Source organism: Diorhabda sublineata, chromosome 1 (assembly GCF_026230105.1).
Source record: "Diorhabda sublineata isolate icDioSubl1.1 chromosome 1, icDioSubl1.1, whole genome shotgun sequence".
Classification (NCBI taxonomy): domain Eukaryota; kingdom Metazoa; phylum Arthropoda; class Insecta; order Coleoptera; family Chrysomelidae; genus Diorhabda; species Diorhabda sublineata.
In genome coordinates, this window is record NC_079474.1 from 18,770,949 (window position 1) to 18,784,480 (window position 13,532).

The 13,532-nt window shown below is 34.2% G+C and overlaps 1 protein-coding gene across 5 annotated transcripts; it reads right to left on the reverse strand.

Moving 5' to 3' along the window:
* Positions 1-71: 71 nt before the first annotated feature.
* Positions 72-12,076, reverse strand: LOC130452404 (uncharacterized). 5 transcript variants are annotated; one of them, XM_056791661.1, is made up of 11 exons: positions 11,731-12,058; positions 11,642-11,679; positions 7,743-7,925; positions 6,058-6,269; positions 3,909-4,210; positions 3,613-3,847; positions 3,218-3,548; positions 1,791-2,041; positions 1,406-1,720; positions 802-1,344; positions 109-722 (listed from the first exon to the last, which is right to left on the reverse strand). In XM_056791661.1, the coding sequence occupies exons 3-11, from the start codon at positions 7,901-7,903 to the stop codon at positions 274-276; spliced, it is 2,799 nt and encodes a 932-aa protein (XP_056647639.1). In that variant the 5' UTR covers positions 7,904-7,925; positions 11,642-11,679; positions 11,731-12,058; the 3' UTR covers positions 109-273. The 5 variants fall into 5 exon arrangements, with proteins under 5 accessions (XP_056647640.1, XP_056647642.1, XP_056647639.1 ...); XM_056791663.1 differs by having other exon boundaries at positions 144-722; positions 1,791-2,032; positions 11,731-12,050; XM_056791662.1 differs by having other exon boundaries at positions 72-722; positions 11,642-12,060.
* Between the last annotated feature and the right edge of the window lie 1,456 nt (positions 12,077-13,532).

The window sequence follows — 13,532 nt, forward strand, 5'->3', positions numbered from 1 at the left end:
TGAAGTGTTGGCTTGTCTGCTATTTCATTTGCCACCACTCCAGTGTTTCGCGGAATCCATTGCAAGGTAACTTTTTTTTGCGTTGTAGGAGTAATTGAAACAAATCAGTAATGAGGAAAAACAAGAAGTTTATTTTTCTCGTCTGCTATACTGTACAATTTTAAATAAATTTCTGGTACAAAATAGAATACAATCTCTTTACGCGAAATAAAAAAAAATACATCAAAAAGAACAAGTAAATAAATAAAATACCATTAAATTCCTGTTGTCTTTCTATCTCTCTCTATACCATTTACCCCTCGGTTTTCTCAACATCCTCGGGGATTTCGGCGAACCGGGTATTCGCCTTGGTCTTTTAGTCGTCCTTTTAGGCTTCGCGACGTAGTGTTTCACTAATTTTTTACTATCTAACTTTTGAACGCACACATAAGGTTGAGGTAAGTCACTATTCACTAATTTATTCGAAAGCACTTTTACCCTGTTTTTACCGGCATCACAATTTTGATCACTAAAGTCCGATTTCAGTTCTATTTCTTTACATAGTTTATCAGATATTTTCCCTTTTTTAACCGGAGTTTCTACTACTTCCTTTTCTTCCTCCTCCTCATCTTCTTCTTCGGAATTATTTATACTAGCCGACCCTATGGTACTAGCGGTGTCGTTTTCTCCCTTTTCTTTATTTGGTTCTTTCTTTGTTGTCCTTTTACTCTTATTTGGCCAACCTAAAAACAAAAATGTTCACAAAAACATACGTCACAATTCAATTAATCATAAGAAATGTTACGTTACCAAAAGACTAACCTGTTCTGTTTGATTTCCTCTTCTTCATTCCGGGTTTCCTTCCCGGAGTACCATTGAAAAATCTTCTACAACTTTTCTCAGTCTCTTTGGAATTGTTCTCCTCGTACAATCCTAAAATATCCTGAAGGGTAGTTCTGCTATTATTAAAATCTACTGCGTCATCGCTAATCTCTAATTCGCAATCAATTATATCGTCATTAAGGGCTTTATCGAATTCTTCTTCTATCTGTTTGGCCATTGCGAAATAATCGATTTTAGGCTTCACTTTCCTGACGGTTATTTTTTTAACGGAACCGATGGGTTGTTTAGGTGTTTGGAGACGATGATGATGATACTGAACTGGAGTCGGTGGTTTCGGTGGAGGTTCTTCTACTTCTACAGGTGGCGGTTGTGGCGGAGGTTCTTCTTGAATAGTAGGTAAATTCTGCACGGTTTCTTCGGTAGGTGGTTTATTCTTGGATCGTCTTTTTCTCTGTTGTACTAAGTCACTTAAAATTGCTAGAGTCGAAGCGTGTTGTCTCGGAGATTTTCTAGGATTTTTACCTGAAATTAACCGAAAAGGTTATTTACTTACAAAGAATCAAGAAGATTAAATCACACTTACCAGAGGATGCGGGTATTCCTCGGTTTGATTTCCTCACTTTACTGGTAACTCCTTTTGTTTTATCGTCTGTACTACATATAGAACTGCTCGTTGAAGCACTCAGTTTACTATCGTCGTCTGGATCATACAATGACGACGATGATGATGTAATACTTGGTTCGGGTGAAGAATTTCTAGAATTTGATGCTGATTTTGTTTGGTTGTGAGTTGCGATGATGCTTTTGAGTAATTCATCATAATGTTGGTAACAAACTTTTGGATCTAGAGGTGGTATAGAACGCATTTGGTATGGCAGCAGAAAGGCTTCCCATAAATCTTAAAAACAACAAAAATTAAATGGAATAATTGAAAAATGTGTTCGAGAAGCAAAAAAATGTGTACTTACAGTTACTAAACATAGCGTAACTCTGTTCAGCATTATCCAGTCTTTTAAAAGCGTTGTACCATCCAGTATTAGATGGTACTTTTTCGAAGGCGAATTTATAATTGTCCATCTTAATTTTGGAATCATTCTCCGAGTATTTCACCTTCTTTTCCACGGGTTCTTCCGGTTTTACAATTTCTCTATTGTTTGGTACTTCGGGTGTCTTTACTACCAATGGTAAATACGATCCTTGGTACCTTAACCTGCAATAACTTTGTTATGTTAGATATAGCAGTTATACTTTATAAATAGTAAGAAAAATATGAAATCTGAATAATTTTTTAACTAGGTATGACAACAAGGCTTTTTCTAACATATAGGCAAATTTCAAATGTGTCAACGTTTCGAAGTTGGACAATGGCTTAGGACCATTGGGGCCAGATCATCAGAAAACATTCAGGAAGCCACAAAAGTTTTTTAAGCAACTCAAGCTTTTAATAATTTCACCTACCTTGAAATTGGGGTAACTTATTTATGACAATAATTTATATAGTACAGGTACAGATTCTTTTATGAAATAGTTAATAAACAAAAAAAAAATAGCACAAGATCAAATGAGAAAGAAAAAATATTTTGGGACACTAGAAGATTTAAAATGAAAGAAAGTTGTACAAATGATATAGTTTCATATGTATCAAGAATATAAGTCTCAACAATATAAGAGTATTGTCACGAACTCATCTCCGCCCTGGAGCCGGTCCTGCTCGGATATAGTAGAATTCGTTTGATCTTTGATCCGAATATACTTCCGGGGGTTCATTGGGAACTTTTCACAATCAGATCTGATTTTGACATTGCTGGATGAGTTGTGGGAGATACAGATTAAGCAGCAGGAAAACCATGGAACCCAGATATGGTTTGAAAGTAAAAAAGTTTGACAAAAAGTGTATTGAAAACATTTAGTATAACTAGAATATTCTGAAGTGGAAATCTACAATTTATCAACTAGGTACTGTATAAAATCTTTTCTTCAACATTTAGACAATTCAGAAGTCATTTGTCAGTGTTCCAAAGTTGATTATAAATTTTTTTGGAGTGTAAACTGAATGATTCTTCAAACTTACTTTAAAGTACCAAAAAAACCTGAAAATCACCAAGTACTATATCATATAGTGCAATTTCGAATCATTTAAAACAGCAATTCTCAAAGTGTTCCAAATATACTTCCAGGGTTTCACGGGGGATTCGACAGGGGTGTACAAAAATTTCTATCGAAAAATATGATCTTTACTTTGTTTGATAAGTTATAGAGGTAGAAACCAATTATATTTTGAAATTGATCTACAAGTAAGAATACTCTGATCTGTAAAGTGTAATGGAAACATTTCGATATTGGAAGTATTCAGATTATTTTAAATATTCAAATAATAGAATTCAGTTATACTAACCTGGATCCCGGCGTTTCGAACTTATAATACTTCTGATTGTCCATAATGAATGCTTCGGCGTGAGTCCTTCTCTTCTTCTTTTTACCCATACTATCCATCGAGCCTTCGTCTTCGTTTTTCACTTTCGAAGTGGAATTGGAATTTTCTTCAGTATCGACGTTACTGCAACTATCAACACTGCTAGTTATCGTCTTAACCTCATCTTCTTCTTCCTGTGCCTCTTCTTCTTCTTCACTGGTATCATCTTTTTTGGGAAATAAAAAATTGGTGGCTTCATTGTTGAGTTGGATCAACTCGGAGTTACGCAACTTTTTAAATTTCACTATAAGACCTGTTTTTAATAAAAAAAATATATATTTTGGTCAAATGAAGATTCTTATTATAGAGAAATATACCTTTATCTTTATCTTCTTCTCTCTTAGGCGATTGTGAATGCTGCCTTTTCGTATTTTCTGGATTCTTGATAAAAAATGATCGAGGTTTTGATGTTAGTACTTCAACTTTGTAAAAAGTTTTGAAATTTGACCGTTCCTCGGCTGAAAGTCTCTTTTTATTTATACAAGCTCGTTTCGGTCGACCAGAATTCCAAACTTCTTCTTGATGATTGTCCGGTATTGGTAGCATTAATTTCTAAATGAAACAAATCGTATTACGCAAACTAAAAATATTTCGATAAAACGACAAAACTTACCGTTAAAGATCTCGTTGTCGATCTCAATTCTCTAGCATCTTTTTCTTTATTTTCCAATTCCGATGAGGGTTCTTCGGAAACTGTCGATTCGGGATTTTCCTCTAAACTGTCATCTTCTAACGGCGGAGTCATATAATTGATGTTTCTTCTCGATCTTAAATGATGTCCGGTAATGTCGCTACCGGTAGGGGAAAGAGGGGACGGGTTAACTCTATCTAACATCACCGACGCTGTTCTACTTTTCCGCATGTTGCGTTTTCTGTGGATTGGAGAAAATTCGTCTAGAGATGTATCGTGAACACCTAAGCGTATTAAAAATGAATATTAGCCTATTTAAACAAGATTTTTGGTACTTTAATATCAACAATTGGTACAAAAAGAACCAGGACTGGAATAAATTTAATAAAAAACAGATTTGTATATTTTATAACAAATAATAAAAACTATTATTACAAAATATTAGTGCGGAACGTTTATTTCCAATAATCTCTGAAATAGTGTTAAATTTGACAACGTAGCAAAAATTTTTAAATAATTAGTGCCATTATTACTCTGATGCATATTTATAATTAAAGAAATCAATCAAAATAATAATTATGGTGGGTAATTACGAGCTATGATCGAAAAATACGGTGGATTATTAAAAACAAAATAAAAAAAATTTTTTTTTTAAAATACTGATTGTGTACTTAGTCGAACATGGTATCTATTACTGGAAACAATTTTGAGACGATCTCATCTTCTCAATGTTAGGAATGGTATCAATATATTTCCTTATCCATTTTCGGGAAGAACCAGAAGTCACATAGTGCTAAATAAGGTGAGTAAGGCGGATGTGGACAAATGTAGACTTTTAGAAACACCCTTTGATTGACGCTCCTTTTTTAGGGGATGTTCAGGGTAATAGACCCAAACTATTGTGGCCTTGTTAAGGCCAGGAATGTTGTCAATATGTCTCCCTTTTTATTTTCGGGAAGAACCAGAAGTCGCATGGGAAGTAGGATGTACTTCTACATGTACCCTTTTAGAAGCACCCTTTGATTGACGGTTCTTTTGGGAAGAGGGTTAGATTAATAAATGGAAAATTGAGAATTCTGAATTTTTAGTCAATTTAGTAGACCCAAATTTTACACAATGAAATATGAAGTGTTCGGAATTACAACAATCATCATAGACACATGGTAGAGTTTTGGTGTAATGCTTTAAATAAATAGTGTGTTCAGTATAAATATCACCAATGGTTTTAGTTTAATAATTCAGAAAAATTTTCTATTTCCACACTTTGTGTAGGTGTAACCTACCAAGTGTAAGTAACCATTAAATATACATTTTTTCATGAAAATGCCATCGAAAATACCTAGAGCAAGGAGAATTTCACATTTTATAATTTTAGCTCGCTCTCAGTGTATTTTATTGTACGTTGTATTAAAGCAGTGACTCCCCAAATGGTCCACGGGAAGCTCTACAATAGGAGTGTACTTGAATTTCCATAGTTAGAACTGATATTTTGTCGAGTTGGTGGTATGGTTCATAGTTACAAGGCTGATGTCCTTTGAGAAGCCAATCAGTCGCTTTGGCTTGAACCCTTTGATGTCATTAAGTAAGTTGTGAGGTTTTCCCATGTGTTTAAACCGCGCTCGTATGAGTACCAGGCATTCACAGTTGAGTGGTCTGCGGTTTCATCTTCCTCCATGCACCAACGACACTCCGGATCATTTGTGATAACCTTGGTATGGAGATAGCAGTGACCGGTCACTAGTTTAGTTGTTTGGTGCAAGAAGCACAAGGTTCATCTATATAGGCCTTTACTTGTCCCTATCCATCTCTGTCGTGCTTGCCTAGCGAGTAGACTGTTGAGAGACGCTTTTAGACACACCAAGGATGGGTTCTGGGCATATCGGTGAGTTCGCCGATCTCGTCGTTGCTTTTGTTGCCTGAGTGACCGGGAACCTTTGTAATATGGTGTAAATGTATCAACTAAAACTAGTATTTTGAAAGTGGTTAACGTGGAAAAAAGTTTGGGAACTTTTCCATTAAATGGTGTCAAGTTAGTCTATGACGTTTGGTGCCATTTAACATTCAAATATTTTTTAAATTCCAAAGTCCTCGATATCATGACAATTGGACAAAACACACGAAAACCACTCACCTATGGCATCTATACCATTCAAGTTCAAAAACGGTATCGTATTCGTCTGCAAGTATCCATTGAGGGATCCATTTAATGCTATATAATTGGCATCTTCACCTATTAATTTTTGATGTTTCTTAGATTGAATGTGATCTTCTACACTATTGTATGGGATATTACACACTGCGCAATAACCGGACTGCAAAGCAGATATTCTGGGCCTTCTAGTCCTAAAAACAGAAAAATTAAACAAAAATTAAAATGGCATACTAAATAAAAAGATATAAATTTCTTTTGATATGTTTGCGATTCTAAATCGTCTCGATTTTTAATTAGTTTTTTTAAGGACAGGTAAGAATTTGACAAAATAGGAGTTAATAGTGAAAATTTGCGTATTTATATTTATATTAATCAATAGATCATCTTCATCATGAATATCAAAATAAAAATTTGTTTTAACATGAACAAATTTTTGAGTCTTTTTTATTATTGATAGCTTTCTTGTTCCTATGTAGGTGAACCATTTCTAAAAATTCTCTTTTTCGTGAATTTGATTCCGTTTCAAGAATTTTTGAATCTTAATAATTGAATGTACGTTTTTTGATATTTCGTGGTTCGTTAATTTTTTTATCGTTTTGATGATCTTCAAGTCTATTTTCTAAATACTGAGATGTCTGCCCTATGTAGACACTATAACAATCAGCACAAGGTACTTTGTATATATTACTTCTTTTGACGGCCACTTTAAGGGGAAGTAGATGATTTTGCATTCAAAATTCTGAATTTTTGTTCTGGGTAACTGATGGACTTATGGACTTTATAATACCTTGAATAGTGTCTTCCCCTGTTTAATTTCGGGAAGAACCAGAAGTCGCATGGTGCTAGATATAGTGAATAAAGCGGATGCAGACACACGCAGCTTTTGAATGACGGTCATTTTAAGGGGAGGTAGATGAATCACTGGTTTTGCATTGAGAATTCTGAATTTTTGTTCACGCTAATAAACCCAAATCTATAGTTTTTCTAAAACGTCGTATCTCCGTTATTTTCACCGTAAAAATGTAGTTGTTTTTCGAGTACAACCAGAAAAATAGTTCAGTTTTTATGTAAAATAGTTTTCCCTCGAAATTACTATTTACAAGGTTTCGCGCTCCGAAACTCAACGAACCATAACCAAGGCGACCCCATCTTTCGCACCGCTAGAGAAATGGAAATAAAAGAGATGGTACCAAGGCGAAAAGGGAGTCGTCCTCATCGAAGCAAGAAGCCAACCAACGAATATCGTTTCAAGTCCCAACCGGAATTCGCCCAGGTCCGGCGGATTGATAAAAGGGAAATATCGGTAGCAGTCTTAGTATTTGGAAGAGAAGATCCAGCAGCCCGTTTAACAGTTTAATAGAAGACAAGACCAAAAATGTCCAATAAAAGGGTTTCCGCAACAACCGCCGAAGACCGCACCGAACCGTTCAGGTTAGGATCCTAGATTAGTTTGTGGGATTGCTGTTCTCAACCGCCGAGCTTTAGGTTTTGTGAGTTAAGAAAGCTGCCACTGAGGGTGTTGAGTGTTCATATCCCAGTGGTGGTCGTTTTAGTGCCTTCGGTAAACCGAGTAGGAAAACAATTTGAGAAGTTGATAAATGCAGCCCTTACCGTAGTATAAGCAAAACATCATATTAATCTCTACTTCATATGAATGTACTTACCTAGTTTTACGAGTCATGATATGCTCTTCTAGCAAATAATCTTCATTTTTCTGAATTTTCTTTTTGCCACTTTTATTTTTTTTATTTCCAATGTTAGTTTCTAAATATTTGAAATCTGTTATTACGTCTTCAAAATATGTTCTAGTTGTTCTCTCCAACATGGCATTACAAAAACAACTAGTCCTGAAATAGAAAAAAAAATTTCCAACATTTCCAAAATTTTATATAAACTTAATTTATTACACACATTTTAATGACTACACTTTTAGTGGATTTTTTCCCTGCAAAGACGCGGAATTTTCATTTTTCTCTATAAAGAATATTTTATTTATCTTATTATAAATAAAACTTTTCAAACATTAAAATATTTCTATAATAGTTTTGTCGTTGGCGGGTCACATCGATTCAGATCATTATTGATTCCGAATCAGTTATGGCAGTTATCAGTTCGATTGCTCATACGCAATACTAAAAATGTTGTAACAAATGTGTAAACAAAAATTGAACAGTCTCAAGTTTAAAAGGAAAGGTTAAAGCTTTGATCAGTTAAGGAATCGCTTGCGCACTTCGATCGCGGGTCAATGACTTTACCTCACCATCAACGATCCTGAATTGGTTCGAAATCGATTCTAAGCTTTCAAATAATAGCTTTGTTCGCGGTAGAGATCCTAAACATGTGCGTTCGCGGTGCGAATAAAGCACGTTCGGGATTTGAAATTCTGTATTCGTGGAGCACACTAATTCCGAACGTTCTCTGAATCATAGAGAAAATAGTAAAAATAGAGAAAGCGATTCACGAGTAGTGAGAGACAGAGAATTGTAAACCGATGCCCTTTTTCTCTCTTCCAATGGTACAATTTCACTTATATGCAACTCTTTCTATTTTTAAATATTTTCTCTATGGTCCAGTGGATTCTCGGACGAAGTAACCTCTAAACTTTGTGTTTTTCTAATCGAAAATCGTAGTAATTGACTTTGTTCTTACAAATATCAAGAATGAACTTTAATTATTCAATAAGGTGAATATTATATACATTTTATTCTCCTAGTTTGAATGTCAAACTTAACGATCATAAATCGTTCGTGGAGGAATGCATGCTCAAAACATATTCTGAACAAAACATGCGCATTTGAAACGTCTAGAAGATATCCAGATTTATTCGGAATGTGATCCAATTAATTACCACGAACAAAGCTAATTTGGCTTGAACTGAGTGCGATGCTGCCAGATTTAAATAAAATAAATCTTTTAAATTTGACCCAGGATTCCTGAGACAGGATAGTGATATGATAACAGCTGTGAAAAATAAATAAGGAATTCGAGAAAAAATATTTTGTTATATTTAGACATCCGAAGTATTTACTTATTAGTGTTATTACAAATATGACATGCACACGAACTCGTTTAACAAGATAATTTAATAAACAGAAAGTTTAAAAAATAATAGAACACGCCTGATATAGTTTTCAATAAATCAATCACAAGAAATTCTACACCGAATTTATCAAAAATGAAAAATTCCTTGTCGGTGAAAACACCAAGCGAAAATATTTTTTTTCGCTGTACGCATTCACCCGCTTATACCCAGACATCATCGATAAAATGAAAGCATGTTATATTTACATCTCAGTAAGCTAAACGAGTGATTCGTCATTGTTTCCGCGGCGTTTTAAATTTTTGTCAATAAAGGCCGGCTTCAACGTGTACCATGTGACCCTGGCAAAGCCCGGCTTGCCATTAAACAGCAACAACGTTCCATGGATGGAAATCGTGACATACATTCAAGGTTGCCACTGTTCAAAAAATATCTTTGACGAATGTTACGTTTTGATATTAACGTGTAACTGATGATAACCTCATTTATTTTCAATAATATAGTTTCTATACAAAGCGATGTTTCTTTATTTTATATATTTGTCTTATTTCCAAAAAGTGTTGTGTGCTTGTATGGAGGAGGAGAGGTATTCTTTCAACTCTCTTTTTCAGTTATATATACTTAATTCAACTTAAAATCGAAATTTATTCAAAAAAATGTCATTCTTTTCTCAAAATAAAGTATGCCTACTGATGTTTTGTTTATTCTCTATACACCTCTATGAGTCAGAGAAATAGGAGATTATGAAATTATTCGAGATGAAAATACATATTTATTAAATTTGTATGTAAATAAATAACAAAATAATGTGTATTATTTTAATAAAAATAATTTACTGGTTTAGTTGACAGTTATACATAAAAAACTTTGAGTGCAATAATAAACTTTAGTAATTGTTTCCACAACGTGTCCTACTAAATTATGCCTATGTGGTACTTGGAGGGTCCTAACAACAGGGAACTGCTTGACAACTGTCGTCATTCAAGTAAACCATCTGTTTTAAATGTGACAACACTGTTACGTTTAAACATCAATCTAGAGTATGGTATAGAGGTGGACGAAACAACTTTGTTTTAAATTAAAAAAAAAACTTACATAAAACTTAAAATGTGTCTTGAACTTACTTTTTATGCCTTTTTATATGTTGTTCGTAATAATTTGTCTTGACTTTAGATCTCTAATATAATATTTTGATAAAGACCGAAGTAGGTGAAAATATCAATTTTTACATGTTATTTTAAACTGATTGTCTTAGAAAAGAGAGCAAGTAGTAAGTTAAAACTCTTGACAACGTTTGAATAAAAGAGGGAACATGTATTGGGACGTAGGACAGATTCTTATTTAGGTAAAACATATTTAAAACCAATAAATTCTTGGTTATTTAAAAATATAACTACCATTGAATCTCAACTACGAAAAATTTTATCAGCAACCTGCTGAAATATGTTGATAAAGATTTCCACTGTTGACCCTTTGTCCTATACTAGACAAATTAATAAATGAGTCACTGTAACTTATTTGAAATTTTAAGTATATTTTCTGTGATACTACAAACTTGAATGAGGTTAAATAAGAAATGCGAATAAATATTTCAGAATTAAATATTATTTTGTAACCGTTACTTTCGAGTAGTTGACGTCCAGCTTTACAAATTCGGTTTTGTTATATTTGATTAAATACGCTGACATGCGAGGGGTGAAGAGGAATTATTCGGCCGTTTACCTACCTACGATTGCAACTATGCTCTTACTTGCACTTAGTTGGATCGAAACCACATAATTTTGTTGTAACAAAGTAAATATTTGAATGTAACACTTGTTTTGAATTATTCTGAAACAGTATTCAATTCTACTTTAGGAATTATGGGTTGCGCAATTCGACTCGATACGTGAAAGTGTACCACCACACAGGTACCATGTCAAGACTTTATAAAACATTCTTTTTAAAATATATCTATAAACACTATGTGAATTACAATATACATCACCGACACATACCTACGTAGTATCAAGAAAGTATATAAATATGAGTAACATAACAAATATTTGTGATATATCTACACTTTTTTAAGTATATACCTTTACCTATCTGACTTTTGATTGTACCAAAAAAAATTCTGAATTACATTAGATTTAGATAAGTACAGATGCAAAATGAATTAAAGATAAAAAAGTAGTTTATGTACACCAAAAACAGCAAGGTTTATAAATACTAAAATCTAAACAAACTATACGTTATGGTCACATAATATTATGCAAATGACGATAAAGCTTATTTTATCTAATATAAGGAGCTAAAAACAGTTTTATAACAATAAAATTACGTGGAAAGTAGAAATAGAATGGTTAAACCTATTTACATAACAAAGTAGACAACTGCCAACTAAAATGTTATTTTTTTAGTAGAAAAACTACTTTAAATATAATTTAATAATGACGTATAGATACTTTAAAAAGTTTAGTAACGAAAAATAGTTCAAATTTACGTAAGATTGCCGCCCAATACTTAAAAAATGCTACTAACCTGATTTTTATACATTCAGTCTTCAAACAGTAAACCACCTAAAAAACCGTTCTTACACAAAAAATACACACTTAATACTAAATTCTCACGGTAGTTTATGTACTGAAGAATTCGTGGTGGACCGTAGCACGTTTATATTGAACGCCGAGCTAGAGAATCGTCAACCATAGCGAGCTACCGTCTGCAGTCTGTACGGCCATCACAGTGTTCGTTCGTTGTGCGCTGAATTCTCTACGCCCTATCTAACCGTCCGCTGTAACTTGCTTTAATTTTTATAGACTCAACTTTTCTTTACACTTCTAAATAACCAAATATAATTGTATTACATTTTTTCAGCTCACACATTTCAAAAAACACTATTTACTACAAATTCAAAACACTTGCCAGTCCGCCACTTAGAAGATGTAGCAATTAACCAATAAGAAAGCGCGACATAAGCGCTGTCAATATAGAAAATTAGAAGCTTAGTTATGTAAGCGGGATATTTAAATCTTGAATTATTCCATTAGTGCTTTTATTTATATAATATTTTTAAATATTTACTGCTTTAAATGGCATTTATGTTATGATTATATCATAATTTCCACGTCATTGAAATTTTGCCATAAAAATATATTGCATATAAGATATGTATAAAGTGTGCCTCCAAAGTCTTGATTATATAGTTTTTGGTAAAACGGTATATTTGAAGGTATAATTTTGTGTCATGCGTTACCAAAATATATAACGAAGTAAAAAGGCCACTGAAAAGGCGAGAGAGAATAAAGATCAGATGTTAAATAGTACGAAGACCAGCTGGTAACAAACTTAAGGAAGACAAAATACAAGATGTTACGACTATGTTGTGGCAAACACGATAAAAAAGATGTGACCAGGAAATAATGGGAGACGAGCTGTATGAGTGGGGTATTGCGTCCCAAAGATGTGTATGGCTAGAATGATAATGAGGACCGGCTCTGGGAAAGTGAGAGTATCAGGGTCTCCAGGCACATTTTTTACTATGAATACAGGCTTGAGTCTGGCAGAACCACTAGCGACAACACTATTTAATTTCTCGCTGGAAGGTGCCGCAAGAAGTATCCGATCGAATCCCGAAGGAACTATTTGCAATAGGCTCACACAGCACCTCGCCTATGCGGATGATGTTGACGGCACGAACCATTTCAGCTGAATCAAGAGGACTCAAAATCAAGGAGTAACCTCGACCTCCCAAACTGCGTTTCAAGTCGGAGAACATCGCTTCTCTTTGTGCCACCAATTAAAATATCTTGGGGTCTTGATATCTGAAGATAATGAGATCATGGCAAGAGTTGTTATGGGAATAGATGCTTCTGGGAAGTCCATAGAGCGCTCAAGTTTAAAGCTTGCTAAAGTTTGAACTGCTGGGAATGTAAGATCCTACGAACAATTTTTGGCCCTGTTTGCAAGGACGGGTGCGTGGAATATCCGGAGGAATGCTAAGCTAAGATGGTTAAATGGCGAGCCAGATTTAATTGTGTTCGTTTGGGGGGTGGCTGGGACATATGGATACTTTCTAATCTATACCCGCGCAGAGCCATGTATGGAGTTCGTGGACGACGACGACTACGACGAAGACAGCGGCTTCGCTGGTTGGAGGATTTTGAGGCGGATCTGATCCAGCTAGGGGTTCGACGTTATAGGCACCATACTAAGGACATAATAGATTGTCAATTGATTATTGAGAAAGCCCTGGTGCTCTAAGGACCATAGAGCCGGTTAAAGAAGAAGGAAATAATTTGAGAAAATTGGAAAAAAAATATACACCTATTCAAAAGTTATGATTATTTGTTAATCGCCCTGTATTCGATACTTGATCGACCTATTTAGAATTATTGGAAATTTGTTATCATTCGGGAAAAAAAATAAATAA

Bases quoted from the DNA above. Each gene is read 5' to 3' on its own strand.
- LOC130452404 (XM_056791662.1), bottom strand. From the start codon at position 7,903: ATGTTGGAGAGAACAACTAGAACATATTTTGAAGACGTAATAACAGAT. The intron at 6,270-7,742 runs GTAAGTACATTC...TTCTGTTTTTAG, and splicing joins ATCATGACTCGTAAAACTAG to GACTAGAAGGCCCAGAATAT. The intron at 723-801 runs GTTAGTCTTTTG...TTTTGTTTTTAG, and splicing joins GAGGAAATCAAACAGAACAG to GTTGGCCAAATAAGAGTAAA.